Genomic DNA, 18555 nt, shown 5'->3' with positions numbered 1-18555 from the left:
TTTAATTATGTTAACATGCTTTTTTTTATTAAAATGCCTTAAAGTAAAAGCCTTTGAAGTATACTCTCAGTGGTATATTGAGAAATCTGTTTCTGGTTGGTTCAAATAATCAGAATAAATTTTAATTCCAGAGGAGAAGAGGCTTAGATAAGTTTAAAAATAACATGTAAGTCATACTAATTCAACATAATAATTTGTTTAAATCATAAAACATGCTCTGTATAGCTTTAGAGTTGACAAAAATTTTCAAAGGTAGTGGATTTCAGACGTTGCGAAGTCTGTTGCTCTAATGGGAGTACAGGGGACTGCCTGGGGTGGGGATGGGGCGTTGTGCTGCAAGTCTGTCCCTCCACCAGAGTTTCCAGCTCCCGACTTCTACTTCAGTTAGAGGAGTTGACTTTTCTTGAACAAAAAAATCTGCCAAAAAATCATGAATGCAGCAAATGAGGTACGTAGCCAAATTTCCATAGTACAGCTTTTGGTCAAATGTGTGTCTTTGAAAGACTGTTGCCATAAAGAATAGTACTAGTTAAAACTTGCCACACACTGGAGAAGGTCCAAACGCTTCCCACTGTAGACAAAGAGAAACTCTGCCAAGGACTAATCTGAGGGAAAGAGCAGCCAAAACCCAGCAGCAGAGTGCACACAGCACACACCAAAGACTCTGAAGCACCAGGTCCTGGACAGTGGATGATCTCTTCTTAATACAGCATTGCTTTAAGGAGCAGGGAATTTAACAGGCTTTCTGCAATGCAGAAGACAGAGATCTAGACAAAATGCCAAAATGGAGGGACTCATCTCAAAAGAAAGAACAAGAAGAGAGCACAGCCAGAGATCTAAGCAAAACAGATTTAAGTAATACCCTGAACCAGAATTTAAAATAACAACCATAAGGAGACTAGATGGGTTTGAGAAAAGCATAGAAGACACTAGAGAATCCCTCACTGCAGAGATAAAATAACTAAAAAAATGAGTCAGCCTGAAAAGAATAGTACTATTCTCAATGTTAATTGCTTTTATTGAGAAATAGTAAAAGTAGATTTTTAGGTTCTTCAAGATATAATCAGAAGGTGAAACTTTACAAGGAGATGTCGTTATCTGGAACTAGTTCGTTCACTGTTCGGTAACAGGTAGTGAGTTATCTTGGCTTTTGTGAGAGCTTAGGACATGAAGGAGCAAATGTTTGGTCACTGGGTTATTAAAAGTAAATTAATAATTGTCAAAGTTAGCATTTCAAGTATTATAACAATTTTATGTTCCTTCCTAATACTTGCCAGCTAATTTTAGCATTCATATATGCACATCACATTTTCTTTTGTGGGATCATCTTTTTTAACAGCCCTTAAACAGTTTGGTGACAACTTTATTGATGGGGAAGCTCTTAGTGATTCAGGTACCTTGAGAGGAAGCTATTGGAGTGAAAGCTTTGCTTTTCATTTTTCTTAACTGGAGAGAAGCAACTTGCTTAATATTTAAATATGCATGCCTAATACTAACCTGTTTCTTTTGAAATAGCATGTGTGATGTGGATGGAGTTGTATATGTATACACGTGAGCTTGTAGATTTTATTAACTCAGAAGCTTAAAGCCATAAATTGCTTATCCTATTAATGATGTTGCTGCTGTTGTTGAGACCTATTACTATAATTAAATTACCTAATGAGCATCATATAAAAATTTTGCCAAAACTAATCTCTCTTCTAAGAATACACATTTAGAGAAAAAAATAATTCTTTGTAAGTTGACATTTAACTACCAGGAACCTGTTAAAACTAAGTTAGACTGCATGACTGAATAAACTTCATATCATTCTTGGCTGAAGATAAGTTGTAGATGTGATTAGAAATATGTGTAATTGATAGTTATCATGTGATTCTTGAAGGTAACTAGGAATAAAAATGAAAGCCCTTAAAATTATGTAGGAGGAGCTTCAGCATAGAGGGGGGAAAATGACTGATATAAAATATTCTATCTCCCAAGAAGGAGCCAAGGTATATGTGGTATCACTTGAAGCAGATCTCTTACATGAACATCTAAATTTAGAAATCAAATAAATTCAAGTGATTATTTAATTTAAAAATAGTTTATTTCCTAAATACTTATTAAATAATTCCAATGCCAGTGCATTCAAAGTATTGAGTGCGATCAAAGAAATTCCATTTATATGAAACAGTTTTTGGACCTGTTCATTGCCTAATGTAATATGTAGGTATAATATCCTGTATGCTTTTATTAAAACTGTTAGAGATTAAGAGTTTTTAGTGATAAAAGGTCTTGTTTTGAGAGGAATATTGGCTATTGATCAAGAATATCTTTTATGGTGAGAGAAGAAGCTTTCCTTCTTTTAGACAACCAAAAACTTAGTAACATTCTTTTCCTCAGAAAGAAATTCAAGTTGAATAATTTTTATGTATAGGATATATCTGAGTATTGTGAAGTAATTTTTAGTGCAAAGGATTAGTATAAAGAAATTTGGCTTTCATATTGCCAAACCATTTAATGTTTTATGGGCTTCAGATATTTTCATGGAACCTGTCATTCATAAGGACAAAGTGCAGCCACATGTATTTTGAAGGTATTAGTCAATTCTTCCTTTTTTTTTTTTTTAAATTTATAGCTCTTTTGTTTTGATAGTTGTGAGTATTATCAATACTCAAAAGGATGTTCAAGCCAAGTACAGCTGTCCTTTCAGGCTCACTTGGTAGAGTAATCGGGATATCCACCTGTGAATCCAATCAACAGATAGTAAAAGTGATTTTATTGTGTGTAAAGTTCTAGAACTGCTACCATTGGGGAATCAGAGGTGAACACAGTGCATGTCTTTACAAAATATCGATGGAGAGATAATGTAGAAGTTAAATGGAGTAGAACAGAAGACACTATGTCACCCACTTTTCATATCTGCCTTGGAAACTAAAGTTGGAGAGACGCAGTGCAGTCCCGTGGACTTGCTGAAACTGAGAGATTTATAGGAAAGTGACACAGGTTTTCAAGACACAGTGCCTTTTAGAGGTTTTAGAGACACACTTCCACACAGTGTGGAAGGCCCTGAGAGGGGAAAGTGCATGAGAGAGACACAGAGTAGCAAAATAATACAGTCATTCGGTTTGGCTCATGCATTAAAACATTCTGGACTTCACTGTGAATGTTTGAGTTCTTACCTGAAAAGTCTGGGAAATGAGGACATGTTAAACATTTTGAATAATGATGGAAACAAATCTGATTATCACAAAGATTAAACCAGCAGTGATATACTAAAGGAGTGTATTAGGAAGAAATTGGAAGGAGGCTCAGATATTTTGACAGAAGAGAAAACATTTACTAAACATCTACAAAGCTAGGGGCTTTGTCTCATTTAATCCCCAGAGCATCCACATAAGCTAGGCTATTGATTCCCCCTCATTTTTTTTATTAAAGATATTTATTTATTTGACAGACAGAGATCACAAGTAGGCAGAGAGGCAGGCAGAAGAGAGAGGAGGAAGCAGGTTCCCCGCTGTGCAGAGAGCCCGATGCGGGGCTCGATCCCAGGACCCTGGGATCATGACCTGAGCCGAAGGCAGAGGCTTTAACCCACTGAGCCTTCCAGGCACCCCCCTCATTTTTTTTTTTTTCAGGTGAGGAAAGGCTCACCGGAACAGGAGGAGACTAAGACTTAAACACATTAAATAGTTTGTGCCACAGCACATGCCATCAAGTTGTGGGTGGGGAATGTAGACCCTGTGTGAGAGCCGTTCTAATAGCTCAGTCAGATTATATATAAGTCCTGGTGGGACAACATGGTGGAGACATGGAAGGAAAAGATAGAAATGGGAATTCAATCTGAGAATATCGTACCATGCAGACGAAAAATGCAGCTGCAAAGGTAATCCTGTACGTCTTCATAGGATCTTGAGTTGATCCCTACCTTTGCTGACTCAGCTCCATGGCAGTAAGTTACATGGTAGGGCTCAGGGGTGATAACACTTACATAACTAAAATACCTGTAGAAATGTGACCCATGTGTCCTCTATACTCAAAGGTTTGTGTGCGAATGGTTTGTACAAACTTCACCGGTTCTCTAGAATGATGAGTACTAATGATAGTCAAGAGAACTCCAGAATGGCTGAGTGTTATGATGAAATGTACAGGAACCATCCATTGTCTCCTTTTGTCACACTTCAGCTGTGAACACTTGACAGCGGGCTCCTCCTCATGTAATATGAGTCCTCCTCGTATTACATGACAGATTCTGCAGCCAACTATTTCTTTCACTTTCTCATAAATAAGAGTAGAGTTTATCTTCCCAAATGTTAACAAGTTGGCTGTTTTTTTTTTTTCTGGAAATAATTTAGATTTATATGCAAACCAGGTAGTGCCTGTGGCTTGGTAAACCAATTCATAGAATTGATGTTAGAATTTTTTTCTCCCAGAAATAAACAAAGGGGGACCCCAATTTACTTGACTCATAAAGTATGGCCATATATAGACTTACCAATTACATAACAGGAAGGAAGTAGTAGGAACAATTAAGTCCTACAAATCTTATAATAAAATGTTTAATCTTGATTTGATCACTATTTAGACACTGATTTTCTTTCTGGACTTTTCATCATTGCTTACCATCACGATCATTTACTTTTGCCAAGTTACTTCACATAGTATTCTCTAAATAAGTAATGTGCATTACTCCTTCATTCTCACTGTTTTTATTGCCCTCCATGACCCCTTACACATGAGCCTCTCATCTGAAGTAGTGTCAATCTCTGTCCATTAAAGTTGAATCCAAACAAATGATCATCTCTAATATCCTTCTTCAGTGACTCCTTCTCCAGCTTCACTGGAATTTCCTAGGAATATCACAAGAAATTACCACAAACTTGGTGGCTCAAATTTATCCTCTCACAGTTCTGGGAGTGAAAAGTTTATGGTGGGACCATACTAACCTCTGATACTCTATGGTAGAGTCTTTCTGGTGTCTTCAGGTGTCCAGTGCCTGTCAGTGATCCTTGGTGTTTTTTCCTTGGCTTCTAGACACATCACTCCAATCTCTGCCTTCCAGGGGCATTTTCTCCTGTGTCTCAAAGAACAGTCTCATTGGAGCTATCCGAAGTGATGTCACCTCAGTCCTTAACTTAGATACATCTATAAAAGCCCTATCTCCAAGTTAGGCTCCATTCTCAGATTCCAAATAGAAGTGAGATTTGGTCGGGGGGGACACTGCTGAACCCACCACACCATCCTAAAGTGATCTCTCTCTCTCCTCTCATCTTTTTGGTTCTTAAGGTTGACCAATATCATGCATTTTGTGTTTGACCCTAGTGTTATCTGTAGATTGCTATTATTGTTACATCTTGCTTTGTGAGATGTTAAAAAATTTTTTTTGTTGTTTTATTTAATAGTTTTTTTTTTAAAAAAAGATTTAATTCATTGGAATGAGAGAGACAGAGAGAGCACAAGCAGGGGGAGAGGCAGGAAGAGAGGGAGAAGCAGGTTCCCCACTGAGCATGGAGCCCAAGATGGGGGACTCAATCCCAGAGCCTAGGAATCATGACCTTAGATGAAAGCAGACACTTAACCTTCTGAGCCACCTAGGCACCCCATGAGGGAACACTTTAGAGAGGAAAATATATGTAAGGGTGGGCGGGCACCCCTTAAACAACGGAATTTTAAAAACTTTACTCACGTTTTCCTTGGAGCCATCAGATTTACGAGTATTTAAACACAGTACAATTTTTTTTTCTTTCTTTATGATATATACATTTAAAAATATTTTTGCATAAATGAAATTGAGCTCGTTTTCATTGATGTGTCACATTTTTACCGCTTTGTGTTAATAAAAACAATAGCTAGCAATTAGTATATCTGGCATTTGATTACACATTCTTGTGTTATTTAATCCATACACCTACTGTGTGAGATAGATTATTAGTATCATTCCCATTTACTGGTTGTGGGAACTGAGGCTCTGGAAGATTAACAGGCCAGTAAATAACAGAATTAAAATTTGAAGTCAGGTCTATCCAATTCTGAGAACTCAACTTTTAATTAATACTCTGTGGAACCTAACTCATTCTGCTAAAACTCAGTAAAAATCTGATGGTTTCACTGAAGAAGCCATGAAAATATTTTTAATGATGAGACTTGTAAGTGTCAAATGTTGAATGCAGTGACTTTGAGAGAAAAATCAAATGGTGAATAAATTATATCTCCATTTATTGGAAGGTCTTTTTTTTTTTAAACCTATCATTAGCTTTAAGTAATTTAGACAGCTAATAATCCTTTAATGTATACCTGAGATCTTAAGATCATATATATAAGCAGTGAAATGTCAGAGACATATCCTTCTTTTTTTTTGAGACATATCCTTCTTATAATTCTTTAGTGTTGTACCTTTATAAATTAGTGTTGATTTAGAACAATTACTTGAAACAAATGAGAATATAATAATGAATATTTAACTTAGTTATAGGAATGAAGTTGTCCTTCAAATTGTCCTTTACATAGGTCATCAGGTTTAAAGTGTGTCATTAATGTCTCAAGGAGTCATCAAAAATAGTTTCTCTCAGCCGTATTATTTCTCCATGTCAGTATGTTAATGGCATATAGCATGCCTGTGAATGAGATATTACTTATTCAGTTACCTGAAAAACATATTTGTGAAAGTATTCTATTCTTAATCACAGGCAGGGAATGTACCTTAGCATTTGGGCTTCTGAATATGAACTAGCACACTTAGTCATTGCTTTCTGCCACTACCTGATTACTTAATTCTCTTTTTTCCCCTGTTGTTCACCTTTGGGAAGCCACCTAGTTTCCAACAAAACATCCTTTTTATGCTCAGTAATATTTTTAAAATTGAATTCCAGGTTTCTTGAAATGTCACAATCTGCTCACTTCGTTCTAGTGTTCTTTCTCTAATGTGCATATCTTGTTAATCTTATAAATCATATCCGTCCACATACTATATCACATATTTGTTTTAGAGCAGTAGATATTTCTTGTTGTTGTTGTTAAGATCTTGTTTATTTGTTCGAGATAGAGATAGCGAGAGAGAGCATGAGTCGGGGGGCAGGGAGAGGGAGAAGCAGACTCCTCATTGAGCAGGGAACGCAAGGGAGGGCTCGATCTCAGCACCCTGGAATCATGACCTGAGCTGAAAGCAGATGCTTAACCGACTGAGCCACCCAGGTGCCCCGAGCAGTAGATATTTCTTAGCATATTGCCAATGACATGAAGAGATTGTTAATGCCGGACATTAGGTACGAAATTATTGGAACTATGTCTAGAAGTTCAGTAGTCTACATAGTAGAATAAGTTAAATAATACAGCTATAAACCAGCTATGGCAACAAAGAAATGAGTAAAGAAAACTGACTGATATTAAGAGAATTACAATTCAGGTCATTTCTTTTTTTCTTGATAAGCAATAGAAAAATGGGCCAAATATTGTTTCTTTGAATTTTAGCACTTCATGGTTGCATGTGTTTTTTATTGGGTGTGTGGTGTTTTGGTGATGTAAGTGCTTTTCTGACATTTTTCCCCACAATCTTTGCCCTATTTTGTAGTTAACATGACATTCAACAAATAATCCTTCCTCCGTCTTCCTCTGATTGCTTCAAGGTGACGACACAATGACAGGTGATGGGGGAGAATACCTTCGGCCGGAGGATCTGAAAGAACTAGGTGATGACTCGCTACCCAGCAGTCAGTTCCTGGATGGCATGAATTACCTGCGGTACAGCTTGGAGGGAGCCCGCTCCGACAGGTAGTCCCCTAGTCCTGACCCTTGGTATCAGCCAGAGGGCAATGCAACCCTTTTTCATGATGATAATTTTAAAAAATAGACATAATTAAGGATACTTAATAGGTACTGCATGTTATATCTTACTGCATCCTTGAGCAACTTGAAGTGCCCATTTTAAAGAGCAGGAAACGGAGGGCTAGAGAGTTTAAGTGACGGTAAAAGTCAGACAGCTAGTAAGAAGCAGAGCAATAAGTAAAGAGCTCTCTACATTTCAGTATAGTGTTTGTAATCATTTACCACTTTTTTCTCAGGCGAATAAAAAGGACCATTTTACCTTTCGGGTATTTTTGTTAGTGGTATAGATTCTGTGACTGAAAGGGCGTTGTGAAGAAGGATGAAAAAGAAACAAATTCAGAAGCAAAGTGCCTGAAATTGACTTTCATAAGAAAGAATTAGACCCAAATCCTCCAAGATCTTGAATACAAAAGCAATCTGAGCAAAATCTGAAGGAGCACAGGTTTTATAGACAAATCTGAAAAGGTTTATGTCATATTCTGCAGTATAAAATTTCTGATTATTACCCAACTGGTGTTTGTTATTTTTTGAGGCAAGCTGAATAAGAACATTCCATGGTACTACATCAAAAGATTGACTGCCAATTTAGGTTAACATATGGTTGTCCGTGTAGTGTGAAGTTTTTCACTAGTCAGTAATCATAGGTTTGCAGTTTTCATCTTGGCTGTATTCTAAGCTGCAGTTAACATATTTGTAGTCGAAGAAATATATACCTTAAAGTGTAGTTAATTCTAAATGGATAATTAGCAAAAACAAATTTTTCTTGGAGTTTTCCAATGAACATCAATGCCTCTTCCCTACTTCCTTCTTTCTTTCTTTCTTTCTTTTTTTTTTTTTTAATGATTCAGTGTGCATATACTAAGTACCTTTCTGGGCTGGCTTGTGGTAGGTGCTAGAGGTACAGACATGACCGGACTTGATTGCTAAAATCATAGTTTGATGAGATGTGAGAGAAACTAGGCTAGTAGTACCCGCGGAGTAGAGCTAAAGCCCCAGGGCCCAGGCTTTCTAGAGGAGATGGGCTCAAACTGAGACAAAGTGATGGGTAATGATGGTGAGGAAAAGGTGGAGAGGGCATTCAAAAGCTTTAATGAGATCATGAGCAAAGGCTCATGGTATATGAGAGAAGGAACAGCACAGTTTTGGTAGAGCATAGTGTGAAGGAGGGGAGAGCTTGTCTGCATTTTGGATGGCTCCCTCTGACTGTACACTAAAAGGATAAGTTTTAGAGAGAATTGTCAAAGGGCCAAACCTGGCAGTTACAAGCATCTGAAAATCTATGGCAGGAATATTAGCTGAAGCTGTTAAGAGAAGACTTGACCTTTAACCTTAGTGGTAGCAATCATGGAGAGAATTTGGGAAATGACAAATTTGAGAGCATATCTGTGAGGTAAAAGTAGCCAGATTTGGTGATGGATTTCATGGGATGGGTGAAAAAGAGGAAGAATGTTTGATTGACCCTTTGGCTTCAGTGATGTAGATGGAGGGTGGTCTTTGGGGTCAAGAGACAGAAGAGGGAGCCACTTGAGGTGAGAGTGGGGGGGACTGGTGACGGGACCGGTTTTTTTATATACTGGGTTCTGACATACAGATAGACTGAGGCATCACTAAAATTTCTAGGAAAAGATTTCAAATTTGGAGAACATGAAATTTATGGCCTTAAACAAAGTCATAATAATCTATAAATAATCATATCACTGTCAGAGGGAAAAAAACCCTTCATATCCAGCATGGTCTATTTTATTAAGTTCTTGATCTGATCCTTTTTCCTTCTTTGGAAGTACTAGGTTATGGAAGATTTAGAATAATACTTTCCATAAAACAGGGTCCATGGTTTGATGATTCTGCTTAAACTGAACACTTACCAGCATGTAAAGATGGTGTATGGAACAAACAAACCATGATCTGTTCTCCAGGTCCTCACTAGCATTTCTAGAACCCCAGATTGTATTCATGATCTCCAACATGGAATTATAAGCAACATCTCATTTTCATGGATTTCTTGTTTCACTGATTTTTAAAAAAATTTTCTTTATGCAATTCAATGGGAATTTTCTTTTTTTGGTAACCATTTTTACTTTTCGTTATTTATTTGGTATGCTTTCAATAGTACCATGCCCAGGTAGGTATTAAATAGCATGAAAACACTGTGACACTTCCTGGATACATCCACATTTCCCTGCTCACTGTGCAATGTGCGTAGTGTGTGTGTGTGTGTGTGTGTGTATGTGTTGGCAGGAGGTGCTCATATTCTAGAATTATGGATTTGTTCTCAAATTAGGATTTTTACCTATTGAATTGGATAGCTGAGTTAGAAGGGTGAATATATTACCGGAATACAAGTCTGTGACAAGACTCTGGCCTGACTTTTACTGTCACAGCCCCACCTTGTGGTTGATAAAACATTAGCATGGCTTCCCCAAAGGAACCCAAGTCTGTGTATGGTTGGAATGGTAGAAGAACTATTCCGATGCCTAAATTTTACATGAATGCAGGAGAACAAAAATATGAACAATTTAATGTAAATTGATAAAAATATATCCAAGTTCTTATTATTTAGATTTGATGTTCATTTTATTATTGCTTACAAATTAAATTTAGTGTAAAATGCTAAGTATCAATGGGCCACAGAAGCTTTTCCATGCATTAAGCAATTGAAATTTTTAGATATTTACTAGTTTAATAAGGTTCAAAAGCTTCATTAATTGAACCTCTAATACCACAGCTTACTAAGATAGTGATTATTACATTTTTGATGAAATTACAGACTACCTATTATGTGTCCATAAAGTAGTTTACTGTAGTGCAGAGAATTAAAATTTAAGACCATAACTTTTGGCACAGTCCTTCATTGAACAGCACATACAGACTTATACTCCTATAGATATGTGTTATTATGAATTTATTAACTGAATGGGATGACCTCTGACTTATGAAAAAGAAATGTATTGGATCATAAAATATTTAAGCTTGTTTCTAATGTTTTAAGTCAGGACAGAAAATTTTTTACTCAGAGACTTGACTTATTCCCAATGTTTCTGCTGATCATTATTTCATTACAGTAATTTCTCTACTGCTGGAATATTCTAACTTTATTTATTTAAGCAAATTCTATATATAAGAGAAAAGAGCAGTTAGAAACTATAAAATTGATTAAACATTCAATTAGCATTTTAGAAGGCAGTAAACCGTAAGCCAGTAACACAGCAGTAGAGATAGTTAGGCATAGTTCCAACTCATCCCTTCTCCCTTGCTCCCTCTCTTCCCAACTTTTCTCACTCCCTGTCTTCATATCCTAATATTTTTCTCTCTCTACCCTAATCTCCTTTTTGGTTGTAAGTCAACTCTTTCTTTTTTTCCTTCTCCCTTCTCTTTCTTTTCTTTCTTTCCTATTGGGACTTTAAGAAGGACAAAAAAATAACACCAATACCCATTTTCCCCTCCTGATTCAAACCAATTGAGAGAGAGACCTGGGTATCAGGTAGATAAATATCAAAAATCCACCTTTATTATCGGCATATTGGTTGCAAAATACAGCTCTGTGCTTAGAGCCAAACAAGCTTTTTCATACCTCATTCCTACAGAGACAGACATCCACCCAGCTATGGTCTCTCCCCAAAAGTGGCAGTTGGGACCTGGCTGCGTTTTTTCCAAGTTAAGACCTTTGCAGTGGTGGCAGTTATGTCACTAGGCAGTTACGTCAGTGACTGGGTCTCTACTTGCTGTTGTGAGCGGGCATGTCTAGTCCTATACCTCAGTGCCTCTTGCTCCTTTTGCACTGTTCATCCCTATCAATTTAAAAGCTTTGCATGTAAAAAGTTACAGTTTGGATTTTTGAATCCTAAAGCCACAGACAGAGATTCAAGTTTAGCCAGAGTCAGTCCTAGCAGCCTGCAGCCTGTTTATGAAGTGCACCATCAAAACCCAACTGCACACCTGTAAAACCAGCCCCAATATCGATCGGCTGCCAGGACTGAAACCCCTGCGGTTGGGGTGGCCCCAGCCTTGGCTGCTGGAGCCTCAGTCTTCTCTAAGACCCTGTAAAACATAAAATTGTGAGTTACCAAGTTAGATTTAGATTTCATTTCATTATAAGCTAAGATTTGCACAGGATCAGTCAACTCCTTTAATTTATGTCACTTGCCTTCTAATATTCCAGATCTGTTTTGGGGACATAGAAACTACAGCTAGGGGTGCCTGGGTGGCTCAGTCGGTTAGGCGACCTCACCTTCTGCTCAGGTGATGGAGTCCCAGGATCCAGTCCACATCAGGCTCTCTGCTCAGCAGGGATTCTGCTTCTCCCTCTTTAAATATTAAAAAATATTTATTTGAAAAAAAAAAAAAACTACAACAGAATAGGAAGGAGAAGGCCCTCAATTATTATGAATTATCTACCAAATGATGATTTCCTAAAAGATAGTGGAAGTTGGCTATATTGACACCTCATAAAAATGACAGTATACAGCTTATAATATTAGGTCTATTTGAAAAATGAAATTAGCTTCTACTAAGAAATATGCTAACCAGACACTTAGTCCATAATTCTACAGTGCTTCACTGGCCAAATACCCACTAGCTGAAAGTAAATGAAACTTTGCTTCCATAAATATTGTGAAAGCTTGCATATCTTTTTCCCTATGGGCTTTGGGCTACTATTTTGAATGTGGATATTTAATTCCTGGACCAATACGAATAAAATACAGCTTCTGTGAGACATCAGTCTATTTGTCGTTTGATCGTACAAATTGATTAAGAAGGAATGAATTGCACTTATGCAAATGTCAGGTTTTGCCCATCACATTTGCATCTGTAATTCAGAACTCGGAAATTCAGATGTATCCAAAATATAAACCCTTGATTCCCAAGGCCTAAATCCCATGTTGAAGCCAAGCCTCATTTTCGGTTGTGTCTCTGGCAGTTTGTTTCTGTGCTGACAGATGTGTTTGTGTCCTGGGCTGGTGCTTAGACTCGGTTTCTTGCGCTCTTGCGTCTTATTGCCACAGCAACCAGCACTCTCTGTGCCTCACTCACCACACAGAGGACGGGCAAAGGGAACAATACCGCCCTTTGAAATAGCGTTGTTGGAGACACCAGAGACAAACAAGAGGAACTCCACTTCCGCAGGAAGCATGCCTCTGGCCGCAGTTCATTTCACTCTGTACCTTCCAGGGGAATGCACCCGCAGGCAGTCGCTCACAGTTGGACAGGAGGGGAATGAGGCATGCAGAGAATGGAAAATGAGCGAAGAGGAAACCCGCGCTTTCTTTCTGTGCTCTCTGAGGGTGGTCTCGTTCCCCCTCCTCATATTTTTCTTGGTTGCAGGGAGGTTAACGTTTAACACAGACTGAACCAGTCTATTCTGGCATAATTTCCTGTGTGAATCTCTGGTCCTGGCAGTAAGTGAGCTAGAGTTTGCTGGGTTCAGACATTTCTGGGAAGAAAAGAAATCAGATTAGAAGTATCAGATTTTAACTTCTGGATTCCCTTGTGCCCTTGCCATTGAGTGCTAGGAACCAGTCAAAAGATGTGTTCGTTTAGTTGTTGGACAGAGAGGTAGGGCGACACAGAGACCTGTGTTTCCTTCTCCTATGGTTGCAATTCGTGGCCCCCTGGAAGTTGCACGGTTAGCTAATAGCTCGCTTTTTTCACTCTCCTGCTCGGCTCATCCTTCCATCCTCCCAACCCTGCTCCTGCTGTTGGTATATGACCATGGCCTCCTGCCAACCTACCAGCCTCCGATCCTTCAGTTCCGACAGGTCTCACACCCTGAGCCATGCCTCTTACCTGAGGGACAGTGCCATGATTGACGACACAGTTGTCATCCCCAGTCACCAGGTACGTGCCTTTTTTACCTTGACGTTTCAGCTTTCCGACGGTACCTGTTGCTGGAAATGTCCAGACAAAGTTGTTCTGTCTGAAAAGAAATCGTCTTAATTCAGTTGACAAGCTGGGATAAGAGTTGGAGGGCTTTTCTCAAGTGATATCTATACACTGCTTGTTACTTCAGCTAGACTGAATTCTTCTGTGGAGGTTAGAAGTGAAAATGAATGTCTTTCTAAAAATTCTGGTAAAGGAAAAAGTGAGATAGGGTGCATTGAAGGTAGGAAGTGAAAGGTGCCTGTGAAAATATACCTTGTGTTTAAAATTGTTACCTGTTATTAGAAAACCATTAGAGATTGTTATGGAATATTTTAATCTTAGATGTGATTTTTATCAGTTTTGGCTGGTTAGCTATAGAGAAGTAGATGGGAATACCTGCTCTTTGCCACGATGATTACACAAATGTGGTCTTATGTCATTAGTATAATTTAAATAGCAATGTGTTATAAAAGATACGTTTTAATGGCTCGGTCTTATATATTTAAATGAAAAGATGGTAATATCACCTTCCTGTGATACCACTTTTTAGAGTTTATTATATTTTATTTAAGTGAAGGAAAGTATTTTTATTAAATCCAGTGCTCTCTGTATTTAGGTGTCAACTCTAGCCAAGGAGGCAGAAAGGAATTCTTACCGTCTCAGCTGGGGCACTGAGAACTTAGACAACGTGGCCCTTTCTTCCAGCCCTATTCATTCAGGGTGAGTAAATCAATATTATGTATCCAGATCAAGAGGTAAAAAGAGATGGGCGTGAAAATAACAGCTTTGTCCAGTAGCTTTAGCTGATGGCTAGCTTACAGGGGAAGTGACCTTTGTTTAAACTTGTAAATAACAAAGTTTTATCCAGTGTGGACTCTACCTACACAAATGAACCAGCAAAAAAGGTTGAAGTCAGCATAGAAAAACTGACTGTTGTTTTAAAATAACTAGTAGAATTGCATCAGACAGCTTGCTCACTAACCAGAATAAACCAGTGGCCTCCTTACTGTACACATTTTGTCTTAAAGACACCTTAGAAAGAGGAACAGGATCATTTGGTTTCTAGAAAGTTCTATGTACTAAGATTAACTGACTAGTTTAATAAATACCTTTTCTCACATATCTGTGCATTTAAAATAATGATTATGGAAGTTTGAATCACACAAATATATACAGGAGTTCATATGCTGTTTGAAGTAGGGATACGTCAAAAAAGACAACGACTTAGCTTCTCAGCCACCTTCTAAAAGTCATCCAGGTAATATGTATATCACTACTAAAGAAATGCTGCCTGTTCATATAAACTCATGAAAAAGTAGGATTTTGAGTTAATAATTTTAAACATACTTAAAGAGGTTTGTAAGGTGTAAGAATTCAATTATGCAGAAAATAATTTTCTTAAGTTTTAAATTGTAATCCTCATAACAATTGGGTTTTCCCTGACATTTTGGTAGTTTCAACCTGTGTAGTAATTTTATTATTATATACAAACTTTGAAAATTTTTTTTACTTAATCACTGTCATTTTCCTTTTTAAAAAACCCCACTTTTATTTTATCTGTGCAATACTTTGATTTAACTTACTATCCCAAACTGTCCATAATCCCCAGAACTATTTTGAGTGGTAGATAGATCCTTTCTTGTTTTTATTATTCTAAAATATTTTCTCAGAAAAACACTTAAAGATACTTGTCACTGGAAATTTGGGACCTTTTAGTCTAATTTTCTACTATAGGCTCCTTGAATATAAAATTAGTAATACAGATACTGAAATTAATCATAATATTCTTTTCTTTGTTAAATAAGTAAAAGCCAGTATCCTGATGCAAGAGTCATTTCAAGGGAATAAAAACCAAGTTAAACCTCATCCAAATTTACTAACATATTTTTAGATATAAAATGAAATAATTAAAATCTGACATCTGTACATTATTCTAAAAGCATAACATTGCATTATGCTACTAAATTTCTCAACCATCCTAAGGGGAAAAGAGGCTTGGACCTACAGTATCAGAGGATAATAGAATCTAGAAACCATAATAAAATATTTGAAGACTATATCGAGCCTATGAAGTGACAAGATTATTTTAGGCAAACTGTGATTAATTATCAGTAGCCGAATTTGCAAGAGTCAAGGTGTTAAGTGATAATCCTTCAGTTTTCAAAACAAATACTTTACTTTAAAAAAGGAATTTCTTAGAATCTTTTAACTGCTGAAGGGCAATAAAATACTCAGCTTAAGTACATCAATAGGCAACTGATTGTATAAAATTAGATAAATGCATAAGCAATTCTAGTTGATAATGATGAAATAAGAGTATCCAGTGGTTAGAAGTTAACCACTTGTTGAGATAAGGGTCTTTAAACTCTTCATCTGTCATACACCAAATTTTTTATAAACTTCAAACATGACTACTGATTGTAAATAATTTCACCTCTGGCTGTACATTGGAATCACCTTGGAGCTTTAAAAAACATACCCAGGCCCCAACTCAAACCAATTACAACCAAATCTCTGTTGCTTGGGCCTTACCACGGGCATTTTCTACAATCACCAGTAGTCCAAATATGTGTGTTTTGTGTATTTGCCACACCATTAGAAAGTAACAAATTTGCTTGATAAAGCTTTGATTGTTGGGGAGATCTAGGTAATTAACGTAATTAACGTATACCTAGTTCTTTCAAAAAAAGTTTTTTTTAATCACTTCCATTCACTTATTTGTTCTTCCCACATTGTTGAATTCTACAAAGTACCAAAGGTTGTGCTGGGCAGTAAGGAAAACAGATAAGCAAGATCTAGCCCTTACTTTTAAGAAACACACCTCTCTGTAGTTGGAAGATGATCCGTGGGAGAGAGATAACATGGTGGTTAAGAGTGTGCTTTGGGGTTAGACCAGTCCTGACCCTGACACTCAGTATGTGAAACTGGGCAGGTTCTGTAAAACATCTGAGTTTGTTATATTATGAACCTCATAGAGGAGGTTTGTGGATTAAATGCTTCTTAAATAATTAGCATTTTTCCTAGAAAGAGTAAGTGCTCAATAGATTATAGCCATTAGTATTTATACAACCCTCATATACATCTTCCAGATCCTTCACCAATTCCAAATCAGTTAAGCAGAATGTATTCTGAATCCTCTAAATGACAATACCACTATAGTACAATTTATAATAGTAACGTTTAACCTGTTATTTTTATCAGGTAATCTGTCATCTAGCGGGGCCTCTAGAATTTGAACACAGTGCAACAGATGACTCTAATGGGATGAATACTTATGTTGAAAACACAAGAATTTTGAGTGTCATGGTGTTTGAAAGCTACCATGATATCATAATATCATAATATTAATATCATAATATCATCTAATAGTGATTTTTTCCAGCTTGTTCATTATACATGACACACCTGTGAAGTAGTAGTTTTTATGTATCTTTTAAGGAACTAAGTTTTTCCTTAATTAATTTGGAGAATTTTTAAGCCACTTCAAAATCTGCCCAAAATGTAAGAAATAAATGGTTTTTAGACAGAGGAGATAACAAAGTCAGCTTTTTTATGCACATGCTACTGAGTTTGTGTATAATGTTCTATTTGATCCCATAAAGGGATTTTTGAGAAATTGAAGACACAACTTTTACCAATAAGCAGTATTAGTAATTTTATTTTTCCAATGACTAATTGTCCATGACTACAAAAGAGTAGGTATCAGTGCTTAAAAAAAAATATGTTCTGCCCAATATATACAGCCAACATCTGGCCAAAGAAAGGCTGACAGTAAAAATTTTTGGTTTTGTTCTTTGGATTATTCACTGATTCACAATCTAATCAATAGTCATTTCTAGCATCCCAGTCATTATCATACCAACATAAGCGTGGGCAAGAATTTGAATTTTAAAATTCTTCTCCCATTTCAGACGTGCATAATGAATTAACAAATGAAAGGCACAATTTCTAGTAATAGTTTTGTAATTCATTTTAAATGTTATTATTTCAGTGGTGTTATTTTTATAGTTCCTTAATGCCAGCCAAGTGCCAACAATTAAATGCCACTTCATGATGTTATGTTACAAAATATTATAGTAACTAGAAGTCCATAAGAAAGCGATCTCTTAGAGGACTTCTTTTTCATAAAAACGTGTTGACAATTACGCTGTGAACCTAAAGCTACTCGAAAAAAATAAAAGCAGTTTAAAAAAATCTGTGAAGGCAGTTGGCTCAAACAGTGGAAGTTGATCTTAGAAAATCAAGAAAGTCAAGACTGTTTCTCATTTTACAGTATTAATATTTATCACATACCTAGATCAGTTAATTTAGTTGTTTATGTATTTCAAACACCCTAGTTTTTTTAAGGCACAGGAAGGTAAATTCCTTTGGATGAAGAAAATTATTATTATTTTTTAAGATTTTATTTATTTATTTGAGAGAGAGAATGACGTGCATGAAAGGGGGAAGGGCAGAGGGAGAAGCAGACCCCTTGCTGAGCAGGGAGCCTTATGCCAGGCTCCATCCCGGAATTCCAGGATCATGACCTGAACCAAAGGCAGTCACTTAACCAACTGAGCCACCCAGGCACCCCAAGGAAATTATTTTTTAAGTGTCAAAACAAGTGTTTTGTTAAGCATGTATCCTTTTGTATATTGTCAGGTGCTGAAAATGCAAGTGAATTGTATGAAAACTTAGGGAGGGTTTTGCAGAAGAGCAGACTTGGGCAGAAGAGGCATGAAAGGACTGTAAAGTGGGATTAGACAATATGATTAGTGAGGACAGCAAAGCACAAAGCAGGGAATGAAGGTCTTAAGAAAAGTCCTCTTTGCATAGTTTTTTTTTACCTACTGTAGGTAATTCATGTTAACTGCTCTACCTCAGAGTAAATGCTACTGTTTGTGATTGAGGCTATTC

The 18555-nt window shown here is 36.9% G+C and overlaps 1 protein-coding gene across 50 annotated transcripts in view; it reads left to right on the top strand.

Annotated features, from left to right (window-relative positions):
- Positions 1–18555, top strand: part of ANK2 (ankyrin 2) — a 655140-nt gene that overhangs the window by 580874 nt on the left and 55711 nt on the right. For 19 of the 50 annotated variants that reach the window (XM_044224180.1, XM_044224185.1, XM_044224179.1 and 16 more), the window contains 4 exons: positions 7602–7746; positions 9911–9922; positions 13533–13635; positions 14276–14379. In XM_044224180.1, coding sequence (XP_044080115.1) covers positions 7602–7746; positions 9911–9922; positions 13533–13635; positions 14276–14379 — 364 coding nt within the window. The remainder of the gene's footprint in view (positions 1–7601; positions 7747–9910; positions 9923–13532; positions 13636–14275; positions 14380–18555) is intronic. The other 31 variants (XM_044224181.1, XM_044224221.1, XM_044224219.1 and 28 more) reach the window with 3 other exon arrangements.

Source organism: Neovison vison, chromosome 11 (assembly GCF_020171115.1).
Source record: "Neovison vison isolate M4711 chromosome 11, ASM_NN_V1, whole genome shotgun sequence".
NCBI lineage: Eukaryota > Metazoa > Chordata > Mammalia > Carnivora > Mustelidae > Neogale > Neogale vison.
The sequence above is the reverse complement of the archived record's forward strand: the minus strand, read 5'-3'. Positions and strand labels throughout refer to the sequence as shown.